The following is a 22,092-nucleotide window of genomic DNA, read 5'->3' on the forward strand; positions in this document are numbered from 1 at the left end:
CGTAATTGAAGAAAAAAGAAAAAATACTAGAAAAACGAAAAAAAAAATTCGACAAATTTTTCAAGTTATTTTTTGCAGTTTTTTTTGGAAATTTTTGGTTCCAAAAAGGCGTTAAAATACTCACAGTAAACTAACGTTAACAAAGTAAAACTAAGTCTGTATGTTTTAAATTAAGCTATTGTAAGCTTTTAACCAATAATAAGATTGCTCGCTCGCTTTATTCACTCGGAATAGGACAAAAAACCAAAAATTTCAACCGGTTTTTCTCGACACTGGGAAAGTTTTTTCAAAATTTTTCAAAGGAAGTTTGATTCACGACTGTATGGGCTTTAATATGACATATCACACAAGCCAGTCCGATCATTATTTGTGGTACCGGATTTTGGGTGGAAAACAAAAAGAAACGAAAACTAAAACACACCCGAATACAAAGTTTTAATGATCGGAACAAAAAGCATCATACTTCATAAATGCGTGCTTTTTCACCCTATCCCCACTCCTCATGATATCAGTGGTACAGTTTGAACATCAATTGCGGATTTTCAAAAAAAATTCGATATATTGGTCTTTTTTTTTAGGTCGATCAAACTTTTTTCCGAGCTCTCTCAAAGCACTAAAAACACCCTGTTTTGGAAAAACTTTCTGCGCGGCAGGCGCAGTTTTGACAACAGGCCAAAAAAAGCGTTTTTAGGCCCTTTTTTGAAAATTTTGACTAAGAAATCGCTCACCCTTCAAAATTATTATATATTGGCGCCTTTAGAAAAACTTTAGGGTCCGTCAGCCAAAAATTGATATCTCAAAACAGTACAAAGGTGCTTAGGGTCGGCACGTAGTCGAATCCCCCACACTAAATCCGCCCCTGATTGCATTAAAAAAATAATAACTACCGAAAGCAAAGAAAGCACTGATTGCCTTTTGACCTTGTCTCAGATGTTTTTGGTACTGGCAAAATTTGATAAACCTATGAAGTTTTTAAAATTTTCGTTTTTTTTTAAAAAAAATATATATGCTCTCAATGATTTCAGGTACATCATAAACACCGAGAAGCTTTCATGTTACCTCACAATAGTGACCGATTTAATTTTGCTAAAAATAGTAAGTCGAAACAGCGTTCTACCGGTCGAAATAAAAAGTACAATACTTTGAGTTGACTGCAAAATTATTTGTTTCGTAAGTTTGCTTTCTTATCTTGATTCTGATTGGTTAATATAATGATTTTCTGCTTACTGACTAGTATGAATACGCGGTTGTCTAAATAAAGACCGCACTCCAAAAACCAAAAACTTACATGGGCTGCAGCGACTTGCATGCGTGCCGCTTAGCATTCGCAATTAAAATAATAACTCACTTCGATGCGGCACATGCTGCAAATGTGAGAAAACAAAGTCAACTCTAGTAGTGGCATGCTAAGCGGCACGCATGCTAGTAGGCGGTCCCCAACTCACCTTTTCGTATTCCTTTCCGTGTTCTGTGACAGTTGAGTTGTTGGTCACATCAACAATGGCCACTCCCAGATTGCACCTCAATCCGAAGGAGATGGCGAAGCCCATGGAGAGCAGACAAGCTATCACATACCTCACTTTGTCAGACAGGTAGTGCGGCACCTTCACTACACGCGATATCCTCTCGTTCAACATGCTAAAGGGCGTCGTGATCACCTGGAATATTAGGAACTTTTTAAAACTCTTTTGTAAGATATTTTTAATTTTCATTTTTTTTTCTATTTAATACAATTTAGTGTTAAAATTTTTCTACTCGAGAAAATAACATGAAAGAGTGTTCGAGTTTATTTTTTTCCCCGAGACAGTCTATGAAAATTTGTTTTTGTTATAATCTCATTGGTAATTTGTGACGTATCAGAATAATGAAACAGCTAAACGGTGCCAAGATCACCATTGATGGAGAAAAAATGATGTTTCTGTTAATCATAAAACAACAAAAAATTGGACTTTCATATCAACAGCTTAAATATACAATTTTGTGGAAACTTTACATGTGCCATAATTGTATTAATATTAAAAACTATTCAACATGAAGACATGAACTGGAATGTTGAGAACTATAATTCTTAGATAACTTTCATTCTACATATTGATTAAAAAAAGGGAAACAATTGATAAGAGCCGTAAACTTCAAGCAAAGGATGATTCGTATAAAGAAAATTTGAGCAGCCGAAACTCAGCTTATCTTATATATTTGCATATATGCAATTTAAGAAAAAACGCTATTCATCAGTTCCCTGAAAAATATCTAAAAAACAGCCTAGGTTAAATTAAAAATTAATCATTATCCGCAGAAAAACATAATACTTGTTAACTTTTTTCTCTTTTTTTTTGAACGGAATGAGCAAGAACTGTGCTTAATCAAATTAACACAAGTTTTACCGGTTACTAGGCAAAAAGCGCAGAATGTTTCAAGCATAGCCTTAAAAATACAAAAATTATTTTTCAAATTAGTGTAGTTTTTTCTGTGTGGTGTGACAAAACTTCTAGTGGAAAACATAAAAACTAGATATTTTCAACAGTCATAGTCAAATAGGCCAATTCAAAAACAGTTTTTGCTGCAAAAAACAAAAACAAAATAATCGTAAAAGAATTTCAAAACTTTCAAAAGTTTCTGATTCCCAAGATGACGCTAAAAACTTCAAAAACTTTATTTAATCGATTAAAACTAAAATTTCACGGCTCAACTTCATCGTGAAGAAGCTATTATAAGCCTGCACACTCACCTTATTAGCCCGAATTTAGACCAAAACACGAAAACTTCAAATAAAACGATGATTAATTGTAGTACCTGATTTTGGGTGGAAAACAAGAAGAGAAATAAACACCCAATTACAAAAATCCTCTACTTTTTTCAAATGGTCGGAACAAAAAATGGACAAAATTTGAGCAATGTTGGAAGCTTTCGGTTTTTTCAAGCTTTTCTGCTGACGACGCTGTTAAAAAAATTTTAATCCAAGGTAAATATTTGAAAGTTTATTTGAAGGATCGTGACTGGATTTTGTAGCAAAGAAATAACTTCGATTTAGTCAGGCTTTTGCGTGGATAAAAAATTAAAAAAAAAAACATATTATGTTCTCGGCAGAGAATCAAATGCCGTTTTTTTACGTTTTTTCACTGTGGGTTCTCAAATTTTTTCCCGACATCCAACTGAGTTATCAGAAGAAATTTCCCTTCATTGGATTTTTATTTTATCATTGAGTGCTTTTTGAGAGAAAAAAATGGAAGGCAACAATCTGAAAACGTATTATTTTTAAATAAAATGTTGAGAGTAAAACTAGAACAATGTTAAAATCGAACTTGTTTTTCATTCAGGTTATTTTTTGCTTAAAGAATTAATTTGAATCAGAAAAACTTTTTCAACGGATATTACTGTTGTATATGAGCTCATTAAAAAAATGATTCAAAACCAAAACAGATAGTGATGTCTAGTTGCTGATACGGTGCATAGACACTTGTGTTCAAGACACTTGTTTCCCTGAAAAAAATGTACCAATATTTAAAATTGTCCCATTTAAACCGCAGTTAAAAAATTCCGAAAATATTTTTTGATTTGACCTTGTAATCTTTGATGCTATGAAGTTTTGCGTCCGTTTGATGGTTTTATATTTAGATTCTAATTGTATCACACAATTAAAGAAAAGTCGAAGCGAAACCGAAATACAGAAAACTTTAAAGTGAAACTTCAAAGCACGCTCGTTTGAGCGATGGTGTCATTGGTTTGAAGAGCGATTGTTCGACAGCTGAAATCTCGGGTCGGAAAAAACTTTTCAGTGTAGTTGAGATTCCAAAAGGAAACGCCCAAAATCTGGTAAAGGAGGGCAAAATTGATATGGATTTACTAGGTTTGGTCACTAGGAAAGTTGATGAAAAAAAAAAACATTTACATTGATGATCTTACCGTTCTCAAAATACGTCTAGTTCTTTTTTTTTTCAAAAATTCAACTTGAAAAAATTATTGAAACTTATTGTTTTGCCACATAAACGTTAGGGAAGTGGATAATAAACTAAATCTTAGCCATAAATTATAATTGCTGCTGCACCCCTTCAGGAAAATAGTATTGTTACTTGGATTATAGGTTGTAACTCACTCGGAGAGTTTTTTTTAATCGCGACTCAGATTTTTTTCTATCAGGATCTCTGCTTATCTTGGAATTTTTCGATGATCTTTGAAACGATATGTGTTTTGCTTTGAAAAATTTGACGAGGTTGTTATTCCAATCCTCATTAGCATTGATGGTCCTCGAACGCCCCGTTGTGACACGTGTATGGGCAAATCCAAATGTCAACTCCAAATTTGGGTTTTTGTCGATCTCCATTTGCCGCAGAGAGCTGACCAATGTAACTATCTTCAAAATAGTTGAGGATCGGCTGAGCTGTTACGGGGCATGTCTTCTGGGGTGTATCGAATGCAGAGGGAACGGCACTCACTGGCATGAAAGCGGTACTCAGTCGCATTCGGACATGCTCACGAAAATCTAGATGAAGCCTGTTGTTTGTATTTTCAGTAGATTGAGCATGACGCCAGTCGCTTTGGCACAAAAGGAAGTAGCAATAGTTGATTTTTATGATTTCGGATTGGGAAATAATAGCCTTTTTGACCCCTATTTCAAATTCAATTGTTGCTCATTTGGGAAACTCTATTTCGTAACAGTTAAAAGTCAAATTTAGTCTCTTTCTTGTCTTGAAGCAATGCATACACAATAGGGACCAAAATTCCTTCCTTTGATGCGTGTTATACGTATATCTTGAGGAAAACGTTAGGGCCATTGATAAAGTGCCATTGCAAAACCAATGATCAGCGCCACTAAGAAAATCCAGTCGTCGAAGAGTAGTGAAAACCATAACTTGTTAAGTATCATATAGAAGAGAGTCGAAAAGAAGGAAACGTTTGCCCCGGTGAGTTTTCTTTAGCAATTCTGCTAGTTTAAAATCATTTAAAGTTTTCAGTTCCAGCATTTTCGGCCTCTTTCCCTTCTTGACTCTGTTGAAAGTTCTCTGATTATATCTCTTTGAACAGAAACAATTGTTTGTCGAGTTGGCTCATCTGTTAAAGTTTCTCTAGTTTAAGAAGCTGTTCTGAATTTCCAACGTCGGCAAAGAAAAGTTGAAAATGTTGTGTTCGATCTGTTTGCCCCTTTTTGTCATTTTCTACCAATTAATCAACCAAATTCAGTAAAATTTTAGCAAAGAAACTCCTCGTCATCATGTGCTTGTACATGTATAATTTCGAGGTCGCACGAGCATTTACTCAGAAGTTTGGTAACAGTCAGACCAACGTACAGTGCTGATTTAAATTAACCGGACAAAACGCGTTAAACTTGAAATTTAAAACCCGTTTTTCTCAAATTGGGTTGAGTTTAGGTGAAAACTTACGAAGACAAAACTTGTTTAAAATTTTAACAGAATTAATATGGTGTAATTTGTTTTGCGAAATTCGGGCCCAAAATTTTACCCCAACAATGGGTCATTTTGGCTTTTCTTAGTTAATCAAAAATTACGCCGAAAATACCCAGTCAATCACAGACATAATTATTTTAAAGAGAGCCCCTTACGTAGCCCAACAAACTTTAAGAAGGGCATAACCTCCAAAATATTGTATAACTTAATTTATTTTTGTGTGATAGACAAAAAAGGTAGTTTTTACTATATAAAATACCCACTTTTGATTTAAAAACAATTTTTGAACAATTTGCATTTTTTTTGGAGGTTATACCCTTCTTAAAGTTTGTTGGGCTACGTAAGGGGCTCACTTTAATATAATTATGTCTGTGATTGACTGGGTATTTTCGGCGTAATTTTTGATTAACTAAAAAAAGCCAAAATGACCCATTGTTGGGGTAAAATTTTGGGCCCGAGTTTCGCAAAACAAATTACACCATATTAATTCTGCTAAAAATTTAAGCAAGTTTTGTCTTCATAAGTTTTCACCTAAACTCAACCCAATTGCGGGGTTTTAAATTTCAAGTTTAACGCGTTTTGTCCGGTTAATTTAAATCAGCACTGTACGCTAACACACTGACACACTCATACTCGCATATTAAGACATTTTTTTTGGAAAAATCAGCCCAACTATTGATGCCCTTAAGCACTGTCTGTGTTAGAGACAGGACTCCTGGGCTAAAAAAACGTTTAGTAACCTCAAGTTTCCCAAATACTGTGTCTAGCACTGGCATCTGGAAGTTTTTTGGCAGTGAGCCTCCTCCTCCGAAGTTGTCGCCACTGTTATCACCCGGATTGATCTGCTCCCCATACTCTAGCTCGTCATTGTTTATCAGAGAGGCTTCATCTCCCTTCGGCCTACAAACAAACAGTTCAAGGATAAATCATTTAATCACCCCTTTTAAAGGCGGAGCAAGGCCTTTAAGCCCTTTCACAGTCGCTCACCTGTGAGTTTAACATACATTCAATGGGCTGTGACATTCATTTTCGGCTGACATTATAAGTAAAACCGCCAAAACCCATCCATGAAATTAAGGAAGTTTTTCTTAAAACACAAAACGTTCAGCTCTATAGAAATTTTTTGACTCAGTTTATTTAATTCTTGACTTTTGCTGAAAAATCAGCAAACAATTAACATTTTTTTCGTAAATGAAATTTAATCTGAAAATGTTTACGCCTCAAGCCTGATCTGCATGAAAGTTAGCGAAAATAGCAAACCTGAACTTACAAATTTGTCAGTTTAATGTGCTTAACATCCTATTTCAACAGATAAACAACCATCCCTAACAAAATGCAGACGAGATTGGAATTTTAAATTAGAAATTGACTTCCTATTTCCTTTGATGTCGTTGCTTTTTGCTCTTTTTGTGTATTGACAAGAAAAAGGTTTGTAAGTTCATATGTCAAAGGCAAAGAGTGTTTTGATTTTAGAAAGTTGCTTTCAAACATGTAGAAAAAATTGGGTAACTACAGCCCAAATTAAGCCCAATTAGCTCATCAGCTGATCCGAGGTATTTGTTTTTTTTTGTTGTTGCTTCCTGAACATTGTTTACCATAAAAAGTAATCTATTTTGACAATAGGCTGAAAGGCACATAAAACTTCATTTTTCGTTTTTAGCTTCGCAAGCGAAAATTTTCAGCCGACAAATTTTTGACAAACTTGAAGCGTGGGATGCTGCTTTGATTGAAAATTTTTGTTGAATAGTGGAAAGAAGTAAAAATGAGAAAAAAAAACAAAAAACTGATTGAATTAACCAAAGGTTTATCATGCAAAGAGCCGAGATTTCAAATATTATTTTTTCCATTTTCAATTAATCGCTGTAGCCTTGTCTTTTTGAAGAAAAAAAAGTCAAAAACATTTTTTTTTGTTTTGTGAACTTTTTAGTGCAAAAACAATAGGCTTAAAGGTACATAAAACGTTATTTTTTGTTTTTAGTTTCGCAAGCGAAAATTTTCAACCGACAAATTTTTGACAAACTTGAAGCGTGGGATGCTGCTTAGATTGAAAATTTTGTCGAATAGTGGAAAGAAGTAAAAATTAGAAAAAAAAAACAAAAAACTGATTGAATTAACCAAAAGTTTATCATGCAAAGAGCCGAGATTTCAAATAGTAATTTTTCCATTTTCAATTAATCGCTTGTAGCCTTGTCTTTTTGAAAAAAAATCAAAAACATTTTTTTTGTTTTTTTGAACTTTTTAGAGCAAAAACCATCCTTGTATAACTCTTTAATTAGAAAAAATAAAACTTTCACGATAGAAAATTTTCAAAAACAAAATCCGTCAACTTGACAAACCCTGTTTCTAAATTATTTTATTATGAAACTGGGAAAACTAAAAACAAATTTATTTTTAAAACAAAATATCTGAAAAAACGATAATTCCAATTTTGTTTCCAAAAATTTAGTTTAAGCGGCGCTTGAGTTTTATATTACCAACGAGTTTAGAAATACATTAAATAGGGTGAAAAAACTGCCTGAACACCCAAAGTGTACCTTACCTGTGTCTGTTCAATTTTACCCTCACATTTTTGGTCGGCCAGACATATTTTTTCTTGTGACGCCTTTGGGGTCAAAATTCAATAAATTGATAATAAGTTGACTTACATCCCGTTTTTGATATTAATTTTCAAAATTCATTTTGAAATTTTTAATAAAAATTTGCTTGCGGTGCAGAAATTTTTGGCAAAATAGTGTCTACAAATTGGTTAAATAAATTGTTTGAAGGAATAAATGATGAACAGTTTTCTTGCGTGAACATTTTGCACTTACATTTTCAGAATCATGAATAACATCTTGAAATCTTGATGCAAAATTCAAAAAAAAAAATAGGAAAACCAATTGCCTGAGACTTTATTTTAAAATTCAGCTAACGGAATCGCTACCTTTAGAGGTGTAACAAAACTGCTTGTTTCGAACGCCCTGAAAGTTCCGACTGCCTTTGGAAGGTCTATGGAGCTGATGGAAGGTCAATGGGGCTGTAATAACGTGAATCTATCAAACGCTGTAAAAAAATACTAACAAATTTTCGAGATTTGAGATAAATTTGCAAAAATCATCACTCCACCTGCCATATAAAAAACAAAGTGGTAGGTTTTGCCGGTACTAACGTATCAATTATGACAAATAAGCTTCCTTCAACCAATTTGGAACGGTTTTTAAGACGGATTAAATCTCCGCTTACGCGTAAATAGCGCTAATTATATCGCACGTAAACTGTCCCAAATGGGCCAAAATGGCGATCTTTAAATCACTAAAACTTTAGAAAAAAAATCACAGGTGAAGTATCTTTTTAATTTTAAGCTCCGGACAAAAATACCTTATAAAGGATATTAAAAAGTTTCCGTCAAAAATTCCGTCAAGCTAGTTAAAAAGTCCAAATATGTCCAAAGAAAAACAAACCACCGCGAGCACAAATATTCCGTTAGTTTTTTTACACAAGTCGGAACAAAAAACTTTTCTTTGAGGATATGTTTGCAATCAATGAAAATGGTCTGAATGAAAAACATAACTACTCGTATCAGGGCAAAACCTTGGAAATATCAGCAGTGTTTTTTAAAGCAATTTGTCCATCAAGTTTTCATCTAAATAGCTGAAAATTTTCGGAACTTATCCGCTTTTCCTGTTCTATTTTCCCTCACACACGCAGTACGAAGTATCAAGTACAGCGTGATATATTTCATATCTAGTCACAAGATGTTTGGATGAAAAAGTTAGCCTCCATTAAACGTAATCTCCGCACCGACTACGCTTTAGGAGAAAAATTTTCTGATAGCGCGCCCTAATTATCAAAAATTTTCAAATTTCATTAAAAAACAAGATCACAAGTTGAATAAGCGGGAGGTCAAGACATCAATATCTTTTTGCTTGTAAGAAATCGGTCAAATTTAGCTATTAAAAAGCTAATGGAATTTAATTTAGACTTAAAAGTATTGAAGCATAACACGCATTATTTATTCCAAACTTCAATTTTTAAACCTAAATAACTTTAAAAAAGAATAAGCTGAAGAAAAATTGTTTTGCTGGTAGCTCAGTACCTTTTTACATGCAATACGAAAATTTTGAAAACCAACCGAGCCCAAAGGTTCGAGCCCAAATATACCCTCATTATCTTCGAAAGTGGGAGCAAAAATCACTTGAAGCAAAAATATTTCGTTGTTCTCTTCGATATAAAGGAAAATGATTGTTCCGACTTTCGCAATAAAAGTAACGGAATATTTGTGCTCGGGGTATTTTTTTATCTTCAGATAAATTTCGACTTTTTAACTAGCCATTTTTGACGGAACTCTTAAAATATAATTCAGTAATTATTGTTGTCTGAGCCTAAATTTAAAAAGATATTTTACCTGTGATTTTTTTCGTAAAGTTATGAGGGTTTAAAGATTGCCATTTTGGTCATTTGGACCAATTTGGGACAATTAACGCGCGATATATAATTCACGCTATTAACGTGGCAGCGGAGATTTAATCTGTCTTAGAAATAGTCCTCAAATAGTTGAAGGAAGCTTACTTATTTGTCATAACTGATTTGTTATTACGAGCGAAACCTATCACTTTGTACTTTATATGGCGTGGGAGGGTAATTCTCACAAAAAGCTTCAAATCTCATTTTTTTTCAGTTTAATCTATTACATTTAATTTTTTCATGTTATTACTGCTCCATAGACATTAAAAGGCAGTCGGAACATTCAGGTTTTTGCCAGCATGCGAGCAGTCTTGTTAATATTTCAAAAATTTAGTGAAGGAAAAAAGTTGAGACTTTTTTCTATTTATTGCATACACTCCATGAATCTTCAAAGAAGTAATGACGTATGCAGGTGCGGATTTAGGCATTCGTCACCCTCACCAGCCAAAAGTTTCGAACCCCACCTTTGATACTATTTTAAAATGTTAGGCCCTAAATCTCATATACAAATGTTGATGGGGAACGCGCTAGGGTCTTTATGGTGTTCTGGGAGTGCTCGGAAAATCCATCTGGTCACCTAAAAAAAGGTCGCAAATTTTTTTGAATTTTTTTGAAAATAGGACCCCCTTCAAGAAAATCCTTGATCCGCCCCTGGATGTATGCTTAATTGAAGTTCAACTACTCATTTTTCAAAATTGTTGAGCACTCAGAGAAAAATTTCTTGCATTTTTAAAGATCTTGCTCCAATTTGTCATGATGAAGAACTTTATATTAACTTAGATGAGTAAGAAGTACTTGTTTTTTTTCTGTAAAATTTTTGGTTCGTTGATCAATTGCTTGTTCAATGTTCAAGTATGAAAATCGAAGTCAAGTTGCCGCATTTTTCATTCATCGGGAATATATCGCCAACCCAAAAAAATGTACTTTCTTTGGTTGGATCAGCTTTTTCGTAGTTCAACGGTGGTGTATTTTAGCACAGAGATTAGTTTTTAACTGGTAGTAAAAAGTGTGACGGGTAATAAAAAAGTTGTTTTGTGCAGCTTTCAACAGTAAATTAGAATGTTTAAGTAGCTTCTCGCTAAGAAGGCATTACAAAACAAGTCATAAACAGTTATGGTCTCTTAATCTCCAAGTTTAAAACAGGCCATATAAAAATATACAAGGAGAATAATAACAGGTAGAAAAACTTATAATTTTTTCATTTCTCATCTAACATAAATACCAAGTTTATGGTGTAATTATTTGTCTTACAACGGGATAGAAGAAAATTACGTGTGCAATTTAGCTATGATGCTCAGCTTAATTACCCTTTGAAAAGTGAACAAAAGTTTCACTACACTAAACCACTGTAATTGGGAGCACAATATGGGAGCAAGCAGAGCCAAACAGTGGTTCAAATGTCAATATACACTGTTTTTGGTGGTTTCTCGATGAAACAAGGGCAAGGGTTGAGGATTAGTTTTTCTGATTGCACCGGGACCAAATTTACTTTTTACCCCTAATCTAGCCCGCAAAGTAGAATATCCCAAATTAACTGCTGATTAGGTGGAAATTAAAAAATAGTCTCTTTTCATCAGTCGCCTTCAAAGCCCCCATCATCTTTGGAAATCATCTCAGCGGGACCATGGCGAATAAGCAAATCATCCCTCTGTCCCTCCAAAAAATCTCCTTTCTGTTGTAGGAAAACCCATCGGGGTATTAAAACAAAGTGTGCATGTCTTTGTTACGATATATATCTATCATGATCAAAAATGACACAAATTTGCCATTTTCCAATTAAGCTGACATTTTCAGCGGTGCTTTTTTCATTGTCGTCGTTTACTCATTCACAAATTGCAATGGTATTCTTTCAAATTACAGAGAAAAGCGGAAAGCTAATCAACAGATAAAATTTACAAAAAGCAACCAGAAAAGAACAGTTTCCTTTTCAACACATTGCTTTTTTCTTCCGCTTAAACATTCAATCTGTTTTTTTTAAAAAACGCGCTCTCATAGATATAGAATCCAACCAATTCTAAGTTTCACGTAAAGTTAATTGCACTTTTGTGAAAAAATTGCGAAATTTTCAGGTGACTCAGATGTTTTGCTGATTTTTATCAGTTCCCAAAAAAGTAACTGTGCTTCAATACATGATTCGACTTGAAAAATAACATGCAAGCAAGGTTTTAAGGAATAAAGACGAAAATTATCAAGAGTTAAATGAAAGTTGACAAAGCCATTAAAAAAATCCCAAGTCCTGACGAGCAATATCGACTGAAAATCAATTAGTGATACAGATTTACGTTTTATCTTTACCTCTTACCTCGCAGCAAATACATTAGCCAAAATACTCTTCGCTCGGTCACAATTTTCGTCAGTTTTCTGAAAAATGAGGAAAAAAGAAAAAAGAAAAATAGATAAGGAAGATTTGAAGACAAAGAATGCAAACTCTTTCTGGTTGGATATGTCTTTATAGTCAAAAAGACCTGGGAGAGTAAAATTTGAAAGGAAGGGAGTTTTTATCAACCGAGTCGAAGATATCTTTTGGCTTCCAGCAATCCAAAGAAAACAGAAGTTAATCAAAAACAGACAATCAAGAAGCCTTTCTCGTTTGTAGACCTCTTAGTTATATTTATAGAGACTGAGTACAACTTACTGTATAAAATTATCAGTCGCGAGTTTTGAGTGAAAAGTTTTTGTAGCAAAATAGGATCTCTATTACTAAACAATAGGATCTCTATTACTATTTATCCCTATGTTACCTTTAGTAAAAACTCAACGACCCATGATTAAGAAAAATAATTTAATGATTAAGCCACCAGCTGATTTAGGGGGTGGGGGATTGGACGCCCCCCCCCCTCAAGGATTTGTCCCCCTGCCGACCCAAAAGATCCCTCCTTTGTACTATTTTGAGTTATTCATTTTTGGCTGACTGACCCTAAGTGCCTAAAAACGCCTTTTTGGCCTTTTTTCAAAAATTCATCTGCGGCCCAGAGAAATTGGTCAAAATAGGGTCTTTATAGTAATTTGGTAGAGCTTTTTTTTGAAAATCCGTCCCCCCCCCCCCTCGAAAGAATCTTAGATCCGCCCCTGGGTTGAGCCAATGCGGATTTTGTACATTGTAACGAAGTTCTCAATTTTGCAATAAAGAAGGGGCTGCGCTGTTGGAAGCGGATCTTGTACCTTGTAAGCGGATCTTGTAACTTGTATCTTGTTGGAAGCGGATCCTGTACCTGGAAGCGGATCTTGTACATTTAGTGAAAATAAGGTTGAAAAGGGATATTTACCAAGATCGCGCGTTAATTGTCTCTAATTGGCCAAAATGGCAATCTTTGGACTCCCTTAACTTACAAAAAAGTATCACATGTTAAGAAACTTTTCAATAAAGACAACAATAATTTTTGAATTATTATTTTTTAAAAAAATCCGTCAAAAATGGCTTGTTAACAAGTCGAAACTTGTCTGAAGAAACAAAAACTACCCCGAGCACAAAAATTTCGTGATTTTTGTTACAAAAGTTGGAACAAAATCACCGCTACTTTCATTTCAAAAGTTGAACAAAAGAAACCAAGTTAAAAGATCCAGTCTCCAGATAGCATAACAAAACTTCACATTAAAGAAAGTAGATTGGCTTTTAAGCAGTTGAAAAACGGTGAATTTGATTGCTGTTTGACAACTTTCAAATTGTTCGTCAACAGAAACGAACTATGGTTAGACAGGCTGATACCTTTTCATAAATCCTCTACGTAATAACTTACGCAAAAAAAACAAGGATAGCCGGTTACTGTGCAAGTAGCACAGAATGTTCCGTCCATAGTCTTTTAAAAACTACAAGATAAAGCTTTTTTCAAGTTAGTTTTTCTGCGTGGGGTGATAGAAAAGTCTGATGTAAGACATTCATAGTAATACAAGCAAAATAGACAAAAACATTTTCTTAGAAAGTTGACTAGAAAAACAAAAATATTTAAAAAATTCAAATAAAAAAAAATGTTTGCTCAAAATTATCCATTTTTTGAAGTTTATTGTTCCTAGAATGGAGCTAATAAAACTCCAAAAAACTGTTCACTGGCTTAAATTAAGTTTTTAGGGCTTAAATTTATCCTAATTAAGCTGTTGTATGCCTGATCGCTCGTTTTGTCCGCTCGAAGTTAGACAAAAAATCAAAAAATTCTAACCGGTTTTTTCGAAACTAAAAAAAATTTAGAAAATTTCACGACCGGAAGGGCTTGAATATGATATATCACTCAACGCAGTCCGATGATTATTTGAGGTACCTGATTTTGCCTGGAAAACAAAAAGAAAAAAAAACTAACATTACGAGGCCAAACTGTGCATTTTACGCATTGTAAGCGAATTCCGCAACAAGGACGCTCCCTTTGTTCTTTTTAGTTCTTTACTTTCCTTTGATCGTTCCGAAAAATTTTTCACATGTTTAAAGACTTGTCTCTGGAATACAGGAGCATACAGACACAAAATTGGGCTCCTATCCAGTGCATAGTTTGGCCTCGTAATTAAAACACACCCAAATACACAATTCCTCCTCATTTTCAATGATCGGAATAACAAAGTGCAGGTGATGTCTAAGGGCAGAGTAAATCATTTTTTGCAATGACTTAAATAATAAAGTTATAACGCAAATTATAATTCAACTCTAGAAATGTCACATGGTTGTTTTGACAAGATATCAAGTAAGCTTTAAGTTTGTACTACGTCGCTCCATTCGGAGTGAAAATACATCCATAAATTAATAGTAAATACATTAGTAACGACAAGGTCTATTTAAGACTGTATTTGATCACTACAAATGTGAACAGTCGTCAGTACATAAAACTTAGACTTATAGACTTAGCCGGTGTCCCCTCAAGGTCAACCGAGCTACTTGATGGCCTTCGAGGCCGAATCAATTAAAGCTGAGCTCATTCATTTGTAACTTAGATTATAATATAAGTATTATCATAGAGCATAAATTCGGTGAAAATCACCAACTTGCATCAAAATATAAATGAGAGTTCAACAACCAGTTTAATCCAGGGGTTCAGTACCCCCTTTCTATCTCACGTCTTCTCTCGTTTGTTATTTTTGTATTTATTGTTGTTTTCCTTAGCGTTCTTGTCTGCTAACTTGTTGTTGTCATTCACCTCCTGGTCTTTTTTCTGCGTTTTTTTACCCAACTTCTACTTTTCAATTTTTGAACCGGATTTTTCTGAATTGCTTGCTCCCTGTCCTGTTGAGAGCTCAATCAATTTCTCATTAATCTCTGTTTTGGGTTAGTTGGTACCGCGCTTCCCAAGGCGCAGTTGACAATGTCCTCTCCTGATTTTGAATGATGCTCTATTTGGAGGCGTAGTCTAATTTGTGTCCATGCTAATTGGTGCAAGTTCTTTGTCTGAGATCTTTCTGATGATGATAAGATTTTGCATGTAACGGTGATGCTAGGGGTAGCATTGTGTCGGTTTGAAGATCCCTCCCGTTCTCTTCTCGTGCTGTCTTATCAATGTAGGCTAGTTTTTTTGCTGGTTTTTTGTCGCGTGCTGGTATCAATTTGTTCTACTGTTTCTCTGCTTGTTTTGTTGGTTTCTTGGCTGCCGTCTTCTCCTTTAAGTAGATTCCGTCGGTTGCTTCCTCAAACAATGGGTGTGCCAAGGCCTCCGGGTTCCTAATGTGTGAACAATGGTAGCTTTTTCATGACGCAGTGACCTATATGCGACGGAGGCACTTAGTACAGTTTGTCTGCAGTTCATGTAATTTCCTGGGATTGGTACGAAACCAAAGCCACAGTTTTTTCTCAACTAACTCACGTTTCACTTCAATTCTTTTCGCTTCGCTTTTTGCTTGTCAATCAAAATCTTTTACTTGTTAATCAGATTGGCTAGATCATTCAGGACATGGCTGTTCAATTTTGTTTCGAATTGCTCATTGCAATTGCTGGCGGGTACCGCCGGGCTGACTAGATTTCTTGAGATGCTATCAGTTAGGCTCATTTTTGTATCCCTCCAAATGTTTATAACCAAAATTAAATCATAATAATCTGTCTTTCTATCTGGTTAACTTTTATTGCACTGTTTTTGATTTTTTCTGGATTTAAGGCGCTTAAACGGGCTTGGTGGCCTGTGACTATTGTTAGCGAAATTTCCGAACGTTGATGCGCATAGAAAAGGAGCGTAGTCTTCGAACTAGTATTATTTTAGTACCGTTCTGAGTAACGCTGTTGATGCGTAATACCGTCCTGATTTTAAGATTTTGGTCGAAAGTCTACAATTTGGTGTTTTGGTCACGAATTTTATAAGTTTCTTTGAAAATTTCATGTAATGTTTTGTCCAATTTAAAGTTGTTTTTCTCAGTATTTTCAATTGAAGGTCTGATTGGCGCGGATTCGGGCGCAAGTATTGGGATGTTTCAGTCAAGTGGAGTAATGAGCCCTTGAAGCCTCTTAAGTATTTTAAGTTTTGATTGGTTGTTAGATGTCTAGTTCATTTTCGTTTATTTTTTTCCTAGCCACTCTACTATCCTGCAGCTCAATTTACATTAAAAGTTTGATTTTGCTAAGCTTTCTCGATTAATTTTTTCTGTGCTCAGTAAGTTTCGGTTTTTTTAGTGAATATTTAAAAAAATTTCTGCAAAAGTGTTACCTTTTATGAGGGTGAATTCAATTAATTTTCGGATTTCTGCCGATTGATCCGTCAGGTCATAAAATCATGACAGATCCGTCCGTGCCTGTCCAAATTACACTTTTTTCTTATTGTGTCGTCCAGAGGGATTTAAGCTTATACGTATCTGAGATCAAGGGTTGATGAAAATTTAACGTCCTTTTCAGTTTTTTTTTTGTGAATGAGCGACATTATCAACAGTAGGTCGATGTTTGGCATCTCGTAATTGTTTTTGTGTAGATAATTGTTGATCTGTTTCGAACCTAGTTTCAGCTTAACTCTTTGGTCTTTTTTCGCGGTGATGACAATCGAATTGATGAATCGTTTGTCGCATCACTTTTTATTGACGTTCCTGTCTATCATTTTAACACCCGCACCGGAATTCCATGGATAATAATCGATTATATTGAATTTTCGTGGTCAGTCTCAATAAATTTCGATAATAATCGATTATAATCGATTAAAAGTGGATTACAATCCATTGTTTTTCATATCAATATAAACCATTATAACCGATTATAATCGATTATAATCAATTAAAATTGGATTATGCTTCGTATATTTTATGCCAATATAATTGCTTACAATCGGTTATAATCAATTCCAATGGATTTTTTCGAGAGGTTAGTCATGAATTTTACAAGTTTTTTCAAAGTTATCGCATTTCTTGTTTAGTGCAGTTGCTTTATTAGGTTTATTAAAATGTTACATTTCACTTTTCAATTTTTATAATTTTCGTCTTAGATACCCCGTTTACCCCTCCCTGTTCACCCCCCCCCCCCTCCCGTTTTCCTCACTGTTCATTTCCAACTCCCCGTTTACCCCCACCCCGTTTTCCCGGTAGACAATATTTTTCTATTATAATTGATTATTATCCATGGAACTCGGGTGCGGGTAGATTTTTGTTCTATTTTTTCTCTAGGTGCGTGGCTTTTCTTCATTTGCTTTGGAGATTAGTCTTTGGTCTTCTAAAAACTAAGTTTCTTTTAAGTGCTTTTTGATCTACCGATCTGGGTGCTCAGTCCGTGGTATGAATCCGTAACCCAATTCATTTTTGTTGGGTCGGAATGATTTAGAAGGCTACTGTTTAGCATCATCTGATGTTTTGGCCTTCTCGCTGTTTAATTTTATGCCAATTTTTCATAGGATGTTTCGCGCTAAAGTATGGCCATTTTTGTCCACTTTATGAATGAAGCCATTGGACAATTCATCCATCTGTTTTGTAGGTGCTGGATCAGCCTACTAGTGGTTTGATGTGTACGCCATTATAGCATGCCAAGTTACGTTCTGCTTCTTGTTGTGGAGTACGTTTCAAAATTGCGTTGTGCATTCGTTGAGGGACATTGGTGTTCTCGATTCGGCTTTTGCTATTAAACGTTCTTCTGTGATTTTGAATCGTTTAGATTTTTTTGTCTTAAATATAGTTGTTTTTGTTTCGAATACTTCTTGTAGTGCCATGACTTGGAAACTGTCTTGATTAGCGCTTCTCCTTCGCACACTTCTGCAGATATCATTTTCACAGAAGCTACTGGGTCTACGTTATTTCCTTGTTGGTCAGACCCATCTGCCATCTCACCATGTTCATTTATATAGTTGATATTTGCTGAGCGGACAATTTTTTGGAAGTATCCTCTTTCTTGCGCGCCTCCATAAAGTTTGTCTTTTTCTGCTTAAACTTGTAGGTGGCCTTGCGTGAGCAGGTTTTGCACTTGAACCGTTTGTAGGGTTTGTACCGTTTGTTCTGACCTTGGCTTTGCTTACCAGCTAGTCTTTGTTGTGTTGTGTTTGGTCAACATGTGTCTGTTTGGAAGTTCGGGTTGTTTACTTCAATTCGACCCTCAACGAATGGTAGTCTTTGTGTTCATTTGTGTTTTACTTTAAAAAAATTTCCAAGCAAAATCAAGTACCAAAAAACCAAAAATAGGAATCCTATTTTTTTTGCAAAAAGCAAAGATTTGGCGAGTTTTCTGTCTGCTTATTTTCTCGATTGTCGCTGAAAAATTTTGATTTCTGAGCGATGAGTTTTAGGCGAATTTAATCGACGTTTTTTGGGTTCCGGAGTAGCATAATTCGAATTGGGACGAAAAAGCTTCAGAATTCTATCTTGCTTGAACTTCCAATGCTACCCAAAAGTTGCAAAAGACATCCAAATTCTGGAAACTTCAGTGTTGAAATGGTCTGAAAATGCCAAAAGCTCAAACAAATTGTATAATGAAAGAAAAAAAATCAAATCAGAAAACTTTAGAGAACGACGTCTACGCATGTTTTAAAACAGCAATTTGTGGTAGTATACAAGTTATGGATTTTATTAGTTATTTTTCAGTGATGGACCTATCTTTCGGGCAACCTTCTTTTTCTAATAAATATCAAGTTAACGCAATGAATTCTAATCCCTACTTTAATGTGACGCGTACTAGACATACACCGAGTAAAACACGGCAAAAGTCTCGCTAAGCTGGCTTTCGAACCATCACAGAATTAATGGAAGCTTTATTACTTTTTCATCCTTGTCCCAGCTCAAATCTAATATCCCAACACCTCCCAATTTAATTTCAAATCACCCGGCTGCCGCAGACAATTTCTAAAAGCAGTGAATGTCATTTTCGGCACTACACGCAGATTGAATTTTTGAAATCTGAAATCAATAAGTGCGGTCAAGTAGAAAATGACGTATACACGTGCTTTCATTTTTAACATTTTATCAGGCAACCAAAAATATACTAATTTTGGAAACTTTTTCCTCATTTTTTCTAATTGTTCATTTGCTTTGTTAAAAATAGCTGATGAAACAGATTTTAAAATAGTTCATTAATCAAAATACTTTAAATCAATGCGTGTGTAGAAACAAGACTGCTCGTATATCAGGGCAAAACCCTGACTGTTCCGACTGCCCCTTAATCCGGACCAAGTGAACAATCTCGCATCTAAATCAATTTAGGGGAAAAAAGTTAACTTGGTTAAAAGTAATATTTTTCAGCCAATTAAATTTGACCAACTTCATGCAGGCCTTACGTCTCGAATTTGCCATTTAATTTTAGGGGAGATAATGTTAACTTGGTCTATTAAGAGGGGAGATTGTTCACATGGGCCCTTGAGGACCAAATTTTAGGGGGTAGATTGTTCACTTGGTCTATTAAGGGTGAGATTGTTTACATAGGATTGAACACTTTATGGGGATAAAACTTTGAAAAACTAAAAATTTTGGACAATGCAAAGATCAATTGTGAAAAATTTGCAAACCACACAAAACGCGTACGAAATTAAGATGACTGGTTAGCCTCAATTTGGTTTGGAACAATTTTGTTGTGCGGGACACTTCGCCACGCAAAAATAATTCGCGTTAGGTTTTTAGCATTATGAATAAAATCTTCGGCTTTTTTTCCTTGTTGTTGTTGTTGTTGATGGAGCTCGTCATAGATGATATGAGGGACGTAAACGTCCTGTTCGGCGAATAAACATTAAGACTTTGTCCGGATTTGTTTGCAAAACTGAGATAATGGGGTTTGAGCCCAAAGTTAACAATCTTTCTTCATTCCATTTATCGCATTTCAGGATGAAATGCTCTGTGTATTCAACTTCTTCACTGTCACACTGACGGAACTGCGGAGATTCAATACGACCAAAGAGATGCTCAGTTTTAGCTAGGTTACTACATCGATTCACCCGGAGCCTATGCAACAAAACTTCCTCTTCTCTTGAACGATTAGTTGAATGCTCCAAAGCCATGCCATTACCAATTCGTCTGTGTAAGTGATCTTCGTCCACTTTTTGCCGGTAATCTTCTAGTGTCACTTCTTCTCTATTCGTCAGAATAAACTCTTTCGTACTGAGATTTTCTGGTTTATCTTGGATCATCTTTCTAGCGGTAACTCTCCAGTCCGGACGAAATTTGCTATCCCCTCTCGCTTTCAGTCTCTGAGGCGGGCCGTCATCTGTCAAAAGATGCAGATGATGATCTATCGGGAACCGGAGGAACTTACTGTACAAAATGGCTGCCTTTTCGTCACTGTACTGCTTCAACGAAGAAAGCCTTGCCTCAGCGCGAGTAGCGACGGCATTGGAACTTGCTGGCGTGCCACAAATAATTCTTGCTGCTCTGTTGTTGCATGCCTCCAGTTTATTCCAATTCGAGTCCGAGAGAAAAGAACCCCAAACTTCACTGGCGTAAAGTGCTCCTGGCTTGACATAGGCATTATACAATCTTCTAAGGTCAGTGGATGTCAGACCCCAGTTCTTCCCTGACAAACTAGAAAGCAGTTGTGTCCTTTTCCTCATCTTCTTCACCATGATGTTTGTGTGTTCGGAAAACGTCAACTGTGTATCAATGTTGACACCCAGAATCTTGATATGCTTGTTGAAAGGAACTTGTGTGTTCTCCAGAAGAAGAGCTGGCTGTGCTTTGCCTGCCGTCTCTCTCGGGTCCAGGCTGATCACTAACCCCTCAGTCTTCGACGGTTCAATGAGCATATAATGATCACTCGCCCAAGAACTGACGCTATCCAGAGCTGGTTGCATTCTAGCTACTGCTGAATCAGGAGAAACATCCTCATTATAAAGCGAATAATCATCCGCAAATTGGGCACTTTTCGTGTCTGGAGCATTTTGAGCAATCCTTGTAGGCAAACTAGCCGTAGCAAGACAAAAAAGCAAAGGGGACAGAGATGAGCCTTGTGGAACTCCCTGCTGAAACACCTTATACTTGGAAAGAGAACTGTTCCATCTGACACACGCTCTTCTGTCGCTAAGAAACGACTTGATCCACCGCAGGCAAGTAGGATGAAGGCCAGCTTTCGCTAAGTCTCTAAGAAGACCACCACGCCACACCCTATCAAACGCTCCTTTGAAGTCAACTGCCGTGATCACTGTTCGCTTCTTCATCTGTAAGTTGTCGAATGCCTTTTGGCTGAGATTAGCAAGAACATCTGTTGTGGATCGTTTGGCACGAAATCCTGACTGACAATCTGGAATCATGTGAGTACTCTCGGCCCAATGACGAACGCGGGATTCCATCATAGACTCCAGAACTTTGGCAATACACGGCAACAGAGAAACGGGCCTATAACTCTTTATCTGAGAAGGCGGTTTACCATTCTTCAAAATTGGCACAATGACTGCACGTTTCCAGCTTTTTTTCCTTTTCCCCCCACCTCAAACGACCATCAATTGTATGGTGTAACGAGTAATTTTACAAGATTAATTAAGAATACCAATTATGTTTGGCACAGCCTAATTGGTCCGCATGTCAATTTTCATAACGATCGGACAATGTGAACTGTAACTAAACTAGTAAAAAAATGCAGGTGGTGGGGGGTTGAAAGAAAAAGAGCCAAATCTTTAAAACAAGCATAAATTAGTCCAAAGCATCGACAAATGGGCAATTTTCAAACTCCCAGAAGTTCCCAAAAATCGGAGCTTAAAATATGGCTCTTTTTCCTCCCCCCCCCCCCCCCCCCCACCTCACATAAGTATCGGTTTCATGGTGTAACGAGTGGTTTTACAAGGTTAAGTATAAGACTAAATATGATTATCATAGCCTAATGAAACCGTTTGCCAAATTTGATAACAATCCGACAATGTGAACAGAAAAACTACTCTAAAAAATTTGCAGGTGGGGGAAAAGG

General features: G+C 35.7%; 1 protein-coding gene across 1 annotated transcript in view; it reads right to left on the reverse strand.

The window, feature by feature from the left end:
* LOC134841912 (vesicular glutamate transporter 1-like) overlaps positions 1-22,092 on the reverse strand; it is a 73,705-nt gene that overhangs the window by 32,079 nt on the left and 19,534 nt on the right. The window contains exons 3-4 of the mRNA XM_063857986.1: positions 6,143-6,302; positions 1,446-1,658 (exon numbers count right to left, since the gene is read on the reverse strand). Of these exons, the coding sequence (XP_063714056.1) occupies positions 1,446-1,658; positions 6,143-6,302 (373 nt within the window). The remainder of the gene's footprint in view (positions 1-1,445; positions 1,659-6,142; positions 6,303-22,092) is intronic.

The sequence above is a fragment of the Symsagittifera roscoffensis genome, chromosome 1 (assembly GCF_963678635.1).
Source record: "Symsagittifera roscoffensis chromosome 1, txSymRosc1.1, whole genome shotgun sequence".
NCBI lineage: Eukaryota > Metazoa > Xenacoelomorpha > Acoela > Convolutidae > Symsagittifera > Symsagittifera roscoffensis.